Below are 10,769 nucleotides of genomic sequence, written 5' to 3' on the forward strand. Positions count from 1 at the left end.
AGCTACCTTTGCTAGGCTTCAAAAGAGATTGCCCTCTTGCCCTTAGACACAGTGAAGCACAGATAGTATAGGAAGCTTACCATGACGCATCTGGTGCCATCACCATATTTGCAGGGCATCTGCCCCACTCTCCTATAGTCACTCATATTTTGTTTTGTTATGTTTTGTTTTGTTTGCAGGCCTAATTCAAAATGGTGTCATTTGTTTCCCTTTAGATGGAACGTGCTTGGTATCCAAGGAGCATTACTTACCCTCTTTGTTGAGCCAATTTACTTCTCTAGCATTATCTTGGGGAGCTTGTACCATGGAGACCATTTATCCAGAGCAGTATACCAGCGAATAGCAGAGATAGAAGATTTGCCCCCCCTCTATATACTCAACAGGCCTTTACTCAGTGGTATGTATGTAATAAAAAGCAAACAACAGCTCTTCCGCTTCTGGTATATTTTCAAAATATTGCATTCACCTGAACCCACAATGTGTAAAAACAGGGTCAGGGGCACATACATAAGGTCCACCTCAATGTCTCCAACATGCAGGTTGGTCTTTAGGTCTTTGCACTGGTGCAACAGTCGGAAGAGGGTTTTAGCATCACTTAGAAACTCTCCCATGTAAGACTGGGTCTTATGACATGGGAGAGTTTCGCAGGCTATTCAACTGAATCTGCTTCAAAAAACCCTCCAGGATGAGGTCATTCCTAGGTCAGATAAGACAGGGTCCCACTTGTGGGAGGGTTTCTAAGCGTGTTCATTTGGACATGCATAAAAGTCCTCTACAGACCTTTGCACTAATCATGAAAAGGTATGACGATGGGCCCATATACCTGGCACCTTGATGGCTGAGTTTGTCTGCACACCCCTGTTTTTACTCATTGCCTTTTCTTAACGAGAGATCTACCTCAAATATAAATAAGGCATTCAGGAAAGACTTGGAATCTGTGTAATGAGGGTTCTTGACTTAGGCCACAACTCAGGGCAGTTAGATAGTTGAAAGCCATCAACTTGGAGCACCCAATGCTGTCCTTGCTTATAGCTATGTACTTCTGTGCCTTATTAGGGAAACGTGTAGCAATATTATTCAGGATTTGGATTTCTCCACCTCAACAGTGCCATGTTGGATGCTTTACTGGATAGGGCAGAAGGGGGCCCAGGCAGTGGCGAGGTTGGCAGGCGGGCCAGGTTGATTCTGCCCATGAGCCCCACAGTCCCAGCCTTGCGGCCCCTCCTTTCTTGGTGTGTTGCTGCCCCACTGCACCTGCCACTCCTTTAAAAAGTGGCTGTTCAACTACTGAGGCGACAATTCAAAGAGGGACACTGCCATAGGACAGGAGCTTCTTAGCCCTTGTGCTGCCTTCTTTGCCTTCTTGATGAAAATGATTCCCGCCTCAGCTGCTTTTACCACTGCAGAGGAAAAGATGTGGCTACAGGCAACCCCCCATTTACGTGGGGGTTGCATTCCAAGGCACCACACATTTAAGTGAAATTGCAAGCTTTTCCAGTGATGTTTCAGATGTCTGCAAACACCCTGTTCCACCCTGCCCCTTTCTAGGATGTTTTTGGGTCACTTCTGGGTTTGACACAATGCACGTTTGCATGGTTGAGCACATGTCAAACTGCGTAAATGGGGGGTTTCCTGTACTTCTTTCTTCCCCCCCTTGATGGTAAAAGCAGTTGTATTATGAAAAAGCTTAGTATTTTTGTATGAAGATGGTAAAAGCAATGTGAGTGGGGTAAAACTGGGCCTCTCACCTTTAAATTAAGTTTTTAAGTGTGTTTTAATTGTGCTTTAGTTTTTTAATCAACTGTCTATCATTTTTATTGTTTTATACTGTATTTCAATGTTTTGTTTTTTGATTGCTTTGTGATCTTCTCATATACCGCCTGTTAGAGGGCTGTTATGTAAGAATAGTAAAACAAAAAACAAAAAAAACAAGCATACATCTCACCTGTAAAACAGGTGCACTGTAGGAAAGAAAAATGTCTCCGAAAGCAATCATGGGACTCCGTGGATTCCTGCCTTGCAGGGGGTTGGATTGGATGACTCTCAGGATCCCTTCCAACTCTACCTTTCTAGGATTCTATACACATAAGATGCAGTTCAGCTATACATTTTTGCTGTTATCAGAAAAATTATTCCAAATCCAACATTTTTTATTTGTTGTTAATAACCCCAAATCCTACGATTTGTCAGCAGACTGGGGGCAATCTACTGTGCAATAGCAAATACTGAAACAGGAAGGTCTAATAATGAATACACATTACTGTAGTAAATCAGAAACAACAAACAGCCTTGTGACACCTTAAGGACTAACAAATGTCGCATGGCATAAGCTTTCATCGACTGCAGTCCACTTCATCAAATGCATGATGTATTATCCTGAGTTACAGGTAACTTTGTTTGGGGAAGTGAGGTTTGTAAGCAATGAGGTCAGAGGGACATGAAATATAGGCAGTGATAATTATGTAATAAAAAAAACACAGTTGCTGGACGACAAGACATCCTGGCATTGATAAGCCAATTTGCACACAGAATGTGCTAAAAATCTTTGGCCTTGGTACATTCCCCAAGTGATTGCCTTGAACTTCTTGCAGTGAAATGTAAAACCACTGAATTATAATATATCAAGGGGTGTCATGCCCTTTTTCTTGGCTCTACCAAGACTGTATCTCTGGTGCTGGCATGGCTGCAAATGTTTTTGTGGCAAAGCAGATGGAGATCCGACATGACACCAGAGCGAGATGGAGGGAGCTGATGTATCTGTTGTCCTCTCAAGAGCCACAGGATGCAGCCTTATCAATAGTAAAAACCCATATTAATAATCTCCAAATCTGATTAATGCGTCAAAAAGACTTCAGTTTTATATTACTTATTCATTAATTTAATGTACTTCACTGTATGTAAAACAATGTCCTTACTGTAGTATCTAAAAAGGTAAAAGTACAAAAAGGTCATGGAATGGGAAATTTTGTTGGACTTTAAATCCATAAACATACTGAATGAGAAATAAAATGAAATATATCAAAATAGAACTATTCCAACATCTTTTCCTGCTTTCGATCACCTTTTTCTACTTTTTTCCTATTTGTCTTTCAGTATGTTCATTTCATGGATTTAAATGCAACCACAGCAGGTGCTATAACTCTCCAGCGGTTTGACTTTATCCACGAAGGCACATGCTTTCATTGTCTCCCGAGACAGATGCCAACAACAATTGAATAGAGTCCAACACAATTTCCCATTCTATTACTTTTGCTACATTCTCTCCCCCCCCCCCCACCCAGTATTGAGCTGCTAAAATTTTTGCTGCTATTGATAAATAAAAAAATATTTTTTCTGTTTCTGATCCAATTCCGTTTATAAATCCCAATAGAATTCTGGTAAAAATCCAACAGGACTTCTGTTCCTGTTATTTCCTTAATCGTTGCCACCATCTGCACCTATGAATAACTGGATATTTGCACTGAATTTGCATCATATCTGTCTTGTGATATTTACATCTCCAGCTTTTCGTTTTGTCTTCTAAATAAATATGTTTCATCCTCCATGAAGTCATGTACCATCTGGCTATTATTTCATTTGAATTTTCCAGTTAATTTATGTTTAATGTCTTCTACACACTCTTCTCCCACATATATATTCCCATAATCTCGCTGTTTCCTTATTTAGATCAGTAGACTGCATATCACAATGCATGTTTTTCCTTTTATTTACGTTTATCGGTAAATTCTACATGTTAGAGGTCACTTTCCTTGCATTAACATTTATTCCCTTATTCTTTTTCTTCATTTATACTGTGCCCAATTTATGAATTGAAAATATTGATATATTGGAAATTTTATAGTTTTCCTTTTTTCATTCAACTCATGATTAGGAACAAGTACTACTTCTTTGACTTGCTTATCTCATACTTACCACCCAGGAGGGATGTGTGCAAATTGTTGCTCTTAGATTCTCAAGTACGGTCAACTATCATTAAAAATCTATCTAACATCACATTTGCATAACTATTATAATCTCCCCCCCCTTTTTTTACTGTAACTGAACTTCCATTTGGCTTCTCTTTTTGTGTGTTGATTTTGAAAAAGTAACTTCAGCATTATGCACATATTCACTAATGATATTCTTACAAACTAAGAGATATTTAAATTATTCTATATCACGAACTCCTTCTTAACCGTCTTTATAACTAGACCAAAATTATCTGAGAGGATATAGATTCTCTAAACTGGATGATACCCATGTGCCATAAAATCAAACGGGTGTTAATGCCACTTTCAAACAAATTCTGTATCTTTGTCCTCTTCTAAGCAAAACCAAATACATTCTGTTTTGTATCTATCTATCTTTTATCATGATACCTTCCTGTTTCCCAACCAAATCACCCTCTTAAGTACTTTCAGTTTTTGACATATATAACTTTCCCTTTACTTGCTGGTTTATTTCTTATAGCCAAGACAAAATTCCCAACAAAAACAACAAAAAATGTCACTGAAAAGTAGACATTCCTCACGGGTCCCTCTTTCTAACTAGACTTACTTCTGTATTATTCCATTTATTAATAGTTTTGTCCTTGCTTTATGATAACATGCTGTTATTCAACATTGTCTTTTTTCTTCTACTTCAAATTTACTTAAAACACCATTAAGAAAATTCTCTTTCCACCCTGTCGTAACCTTTCTGCATCAAACACTGTCAAAGTAGCTGGTTGTTGATTCTTACGACTTTCATAAACTAAACTTACTGCTTTCCTTTTACTGTATTGGTTTTTAAATACCTTCCCTTCTGGCAACTCCTGCAGCCAAGCTTCTGCCAAAAGTATCGCTTTCCTTTCCTTTGGGTCCCAGCCTGTTCTTCAGCTAAGATGTCATTTTCCTCAGCCCAGGTTTGAAGCTTATTCAACTAAAACCTTCCATAGACTTTTGACCCATTATCCAAGAGACTAACTGGCCTATGATTTTTTGGATCAGATCTCTCACTTTTTTTTTTTTACAGAGGAACAATAATATTAGACCAGCATCCACCAGGAATGTTCCCTGTCCACTTGATATGAGATAATAACTTAGCCAAAATGGATGCCAACCAAGAGGAATTAAATTTAAATATTTCCTGGGGAAGCATATATTCCCCATGAACTTTATCTGTTGTTATGTTTTGAAGTAAGCAACCAGTCTCCTGAGATGTCACAGGCAAGGGAGGGCCTTATAAAACAAGCCCTGGTGGTTGCCCTCAAAATACAACTGCCCTATGATAGCAGGGATTTGGGCTTCCAGGTGAAGCTTGGAAACACAGAGAACTGAATGGACCAAGTTCCAAAATCTTGCACCATCTTTTTTACTTTCAGCCATGCCCAACTTCATTCACCTTTATCTTGAATCTGCAACCTTCCCTTATTTTCAGATTCTTCTGAAATTAGTTTTCCTTTCTTACATTGTGCATTACAACCGTCAATACAGGAGCTGCTTCATCTAAAAGTTTGATAGAACTCTGTAACCCCAGGCTTATTCTTTGTATGGTTGTCTATTACCTCCGCTTCTTACATTCACACCCCTTTCTTCCATTCAGGGCAACTAATCCCCACCCCACTCCATTTTTATTAGTGGTTTTTTAAAATGCAGATATAATAAAAGAACAAGAAAGAGGGAAAAGACCAAAAAAAAAAAACCACCAGCAGCACCCATTAACAGTAAGAATAATCCATCAAAAATTATAATTCATCAAACCTAGTTTTAACACATTAATAAAGACATCCATGTTTCCTAAATAGGTTTCCGAGTGATATTGTTGATTATAAGAGATAAGATCTTCAGGTCACTGAGTAATAGATGATCGGAATTAAGAGCCACTTCTGTTGTCTATCTGTTAGACTGCACTTCACAGGAATATACCATATATCCATAAATATCGAGGATTTTTCCAAGACAAAGTTAATACAGACATTTCCTTCTTTTCTGAAAGAAACCATTCCCACTGGCTTTTTATATAGAACAACAAATCTAACACCCCCTCACCCCCATATCAGGTTGTACATTAACATTACTCTGGTGAATCTATACAAACTGAACAAATGCCCAGCATATAATGTCCCGGGGACAGCAGAAAGGTGGTTTTATCCATCACGGATAGGCATTGCCAGTGAAGAATATAGTTTGAGCCATGCTGTTCCGGATGACCATACTTGCGAAAGTGCTTTGGATAATTTTATCTGTAAGAGCTCCTCCCTTCCACCCATAGGGTGGTCTGCTAGGTCTCACTGTTGCTTCTCTTACTATTGCAGATACTTGAGCAACTCACGCCTTTTAGCAGTCTGACAGTTGAGTCACAATTTCTATAACAGTAATCAACTAAAATGGATGGAGAGAACTACCCAGCTGCCATTGGTTGTATTTCCTTCTTGTCATCAGACACTTTTGTATGTTGCTTTGGCTTCCGTTGGCATGGCAGCCCATTAGCCTGCATGACACATCACCCTCGAAAATTACTCGTTGCCTTGGGAAGAGGAAGGGGAATATAAGGATTGGGAGTAGAAAGTCTCTTCTAGGCAAATGTGTTTCTGAGGGGGAACCACAGGAGGGACTGAGCCAAGTTGCATGGAAGAGGACAAGGGCTTTGGGCCACTTTAAAGAGTGAGGGGATATAGGGATTGAAAATGTTTTGCAACTGTATTGTAACTTCTGAATAAATGTTTTTTTGAGTTAAATTATCCAAAAAAGAAAAGAAAAGAGTGAGGTTAGTAGGAACATTTTCGAGGGTTGAGGATAACTTGCCTGCTGCTCTGGTGGGCTGGCTGCTTTCAGAACCGATTGACATACCTGTTAAAAAGACTTTAAACCTATTCTGAAACAGATCTTGGTGTCCCATCATCATATTTCCTGCTTTCTCTGGCTAGCTTCTGGGGTGCAGTTGTCCTTTGTGCTTCCAAGGGCTCACTGAGAAGGATTTCAGTGGTGGAGCAACTGGTGGGATAGGTGGGAATCTAAAGAACTTAGACCGTGTTTTGGCATTCAAGGACATTTTGACAGTATATACTGAACCCTTTATATAATACATTTTTTAAAAGTTGGAACAGGTACCTTGAAAGTTGAAGTAAAACACTGTTCCCCCCCTGAAATGTCCCCCCCTGCCCAATCCACTGCTTTGATTTGCAGAGCTTGGCTACTAGCATGTGAGACTCAGTTTTTGAAAGGGAAATAGCATGCTTTCATTTTTTTCAGAAAGAAATATGGGGTCTTGGGACAAAGAACACCACAACTTTCATCATTAATTTTAAAAAGTTAATTTTCCAGTTAAGATACCGGTTAAGCAGATACTTCAGTATGAAGAGAAAATATTGTATCAGAATCAAGTGTAAACTGCTCCTGCCCCAGCTCAGTGTCTCATGCTACGGGTGGGCTGGCCTGGCACACCCAAACTTCGCAAACGGCTTCTTGATTTCTATGGCCTCATCTGTGAGATAATGAGGATGAAATCCTGCATCCACTTATTTGAGAGGAAGTGCCTTTCAACTCAGTTTGGCTTCATGGTTGGCATGAATGGGGTTGTACTTCCAATGACTTGACTGACCCAGGATAAAGTTCTGCTTTAAGGGTTTTGCAAAAACTTCTTGTCAGACAGAAGGTAGTTATCTAATGAAGAATGTGAACATTGAAAACTAGGAGACCAGAAAACGCAAGAGGTTGTATGACATAAATTTTATAAATTCCAGACAACATTATTGTACCATTTGATTCTCTCAGCCTCTATAAATGCATTAAGGGGTTTGTGCCACATACCCTCTCAGGGCTTTTTTTGCATTGTTTTTTTAAACCAGGAAATCATGTGGCTTCTTGAATATAACAATGTAGTCCAGAGATTCTTAGAGCAATTTATAGCAACATTGCTTGTGGGAATATTTCTGTTGTCGCAACATAGTGGTCAAAGTGGTCCCACACATTCCCCCCCCCCTTGTGGTGCCTTTATGCTTTAGTGCCTTTCAGCTCCTTTGGTTTCCCCCACACACTTCTCTTCTTGGAGCTCTATGGGGTGAAGAGGAGGGCTGCCGTTACTTTTCCATAGAGTTTTCTTTCCAGTTGCCCTTGAGGAGTGAAGCGCTGCTTTTTGCTCTTCCCTAAATGTGTGGAAAATGAAGTAATGGCAGTTTGCTAATAAGATCAGATCAGTTAATCCATACTTTCTTTCTTCCCTTCGCTTCTTGGAGTTGTGATACCTGACTGGATATCCACATCTCAGAAAGAGGGGAAATAAAAGCGTTCGAATGATGCTGAGCTTTACATTTTGCTTGTGCTTCACTCTAATGGAGTGGCCAGCTGCTGCCACTTCATCAGAAAGGGGCTTTTAAAGGGTTGTTTTGCATAGGTACAATATGGGCAGTTTTATTTTAGAGACTGTTAGTTACCACTAAGTAATGTCATTTTTCCTTTATCCAGCTATTTAACTGCACTCAGAATTGAATTGTAAAAAGATTAACCAATATGTGATGCAAATGCTCCTCCTAATAAGGTTTAGATGTTATGTTATTCTAACATACATTTCTCCATGTATAACACACCTGCCTTAATGATGTTGGAATATTTTGGCCACACATTCTCCAGTAATGGAAGCAGAATGTTCATGGCTTTATATCCTGCCACAAAAGAGGAGTGTTCCAGTTTTTCAGCCATTGTTTTAAAGGAGTGTGACATAACATGATTGACATGTTACATTGCACTCATTTTCTTTGGGAAGAGAAGCTATAAAAGGTACAATATGTGAATATTTCTTCTTGTTGAGAGCCCTTCTTCTTTCTTACAGGTATCAGTAATGCTGAAGCACGCCAACCAGGAAAAGCACCTAATTTCAGTGTAAACTGGACCATAGGAGATGCTGGTCTTGAAGTGATTAATGCTACAACAGGCAAGGACGAAATGGGCCGTGCATCCCGTCTTTGTAAGCATGCTCTGTACAGTCGCTGGATGCGAGCTTATGCAAAGGTATATCTTGGGAAATGGGTAATTCAGCACTACATCTGTATCAACAGGGCATAAGCATTTGGGCTTTGAGTCTATCATTTACTGGGCAAGCTGTATCAGAGCTGAATGTATCAGAAGTTAGATGCACCCATAAATTTATTTGTATGCCACCTCTCCATAGTTCAAACAATGCTCAAGGTGCCTTAGAACATGGAAAAAACGCATACCTACAGTGAAAATAATCATAAACAATAAATAAAATATTTTAAAATACACAACCAAACTGAACAATTTCCACATAAATCACAAGAAGATTACAAGATCTCAAACCCCCCAAACATAATCCCAGGCCAAGAGTCTGTTTCGCAGCCTCAGCCTTTGTAGCTGGTCATTCAGGGCCCTCCTTTCCCAGGCCAGGCAAGGAGAAGGTCTTCTAGAACTCATAGCCAAGAAGGGATATTTGCTGCTGTTCCTCCAAGAATGGTGCCCACTGTGCCCCAATACATTGGCTTTCTGTAACCATAGAATGGTCGAGTTGGAAGGTACCCAGAAGGCCCTCTAGTCCACCCCCTACATCCCAGCTAAAGAATTTCTGACAGGTGGCCATCCAGCCTCTGTTTAAAAGCCTCCAAGGAAGGAGAGTTGACCACCTCAGATAGTCTGTTCCATTGTCAAACAGTTCTTACATCAAAAAGTTCTTCCTAATGTTAGTTTGAATCTCCTTTCTTGTAATTTGAATCTATTGGTTTGGGTCCTGCCCTCTGGAGTAGCAGAAAGCAAACTTGCTTCATCTTCCATGTGACAGTCTTTCTCCAGGCTAAATACAATCATACCTCGGGTTGAGTACACTGCGGGTTGTGTACTTTCAGGTTAAGAACCGCGCAGACCCGGAAGCGTTTATGTCCGGGTTCCGCAGCGCGCACATGCGCAGAAGCATGCACAGAAGCACTCTTATCGGCACTTCACGCGTGTGCGGAAATGCTGCTCGGGCTGCATACTTTTCAGGGTGCGAACGGCACCCCAAAATGGATTGAGTACGCAACTCGAGGTACCACTGTATACCCAATTCTCCCAACTGTTCCTCATCAGGCTTGTTTCCCCAACTCTTTAGCCTATTGGTTGCCCTCTTCTGCACACCTTCCAGTTTGTCAATATCTTTCTTAAATTGTGGTGCACAGAACTGGACACAGGACTCCAGGTGTGGTCTGACCAAGGCAGAATAGGTAAAGGGACCCCTGACCATTAGGTCCAGTCGTGACCGACTCTGGAGTTGCAGCAATCATCTCACGTTATTGGCTGAGGGAGCTGGCGTACAGCTTCCAGGTCATGTGGCCAGCATGACAAAGCCGCTTCTGGCAAACCAGAGCAGCACATGGAAACGTTGTTTACCTTCCCGCCGGAGCGGTCCCTATTTATCTACTTGCACTTTGATGTGCTTTCGAACTGCTAGATTGGCAGGAGCTGGGACCGAGCAACGGGAGCTCACCCCGTCGCGGGGATTCGAACCGCCGACCTTCTGATTGGCAAGCCCTAGGCTCTGTGGTTTAACCCACTGCGCCACCCGCGTCCCTAAGGCAGAATAGAGTGGTACTATTATTTCCCTTGATCTGGACACTAGACTTCTGTTGATGCAGCCTAGAATAGCATTAGCTTTTTTGCTGTTGTATCACGCTGTTGACTTATGTTCAGCTTGTGGTCCACAAAGACTGCTAGATCTTTTTCACATTTCCTGCTGCCGTGCCAGGTGTCCCCCATTGTATATTTGTGCATTGTGGTGGGAATGGGAGATTCACTGATAGGTGTGGAACCCGACTGTTTATGAAG

General features: G+C 40.8%; 1 protein-coding gene across 11 annotated transcripts in view; it reads left to right on the forward strand.

The window, feature by feature from the left end:
- ADARB1 (adenosine deaminase RNA specific B1) overlaps nt 1-10,769 on the forward strand; it is a 58,245-nt gene that overhangs the window by 42,400 nt on the left and 5,076 nt on the right. For 9 of the 11 annotated variants that reach the window (XM_035139742.3, XM_060282489.2, XM_060282497.2 and 6 more), the window contains 2 exons: nt 216-397; nt 8,788-8,966. In XM_035139742.3, coding sequence (XP_034995633.1) covers nt 216-397; nt 8,788-8,966 — 361 coding nt within the window. Of the gene's footprint in view, nt 1-215; nt 398-8,787; nt 8,967-9,814; nt 9,994-10,769 lie in introns of all 11 variants that reach the window. The other 2 variants (XM_088675818.1, XM_088675827.1) reach the window with 1 other exon arrangement.

The sequence above is a fragment of the Zootoca vivipara genome, chromosome 1 (genome assembly GCF_965207765.1).
Source record: "Zootoca vivipara chromosome 1, rZooViv2.hap1.1, whole genome shotgun sequence".
NCBI classification, from domain to species: Eukaryota; Metazoa; Chordata; class Lepidosauria; order Squamata; family Lacertidae; genus Zootoca; species Zootoca vivipara.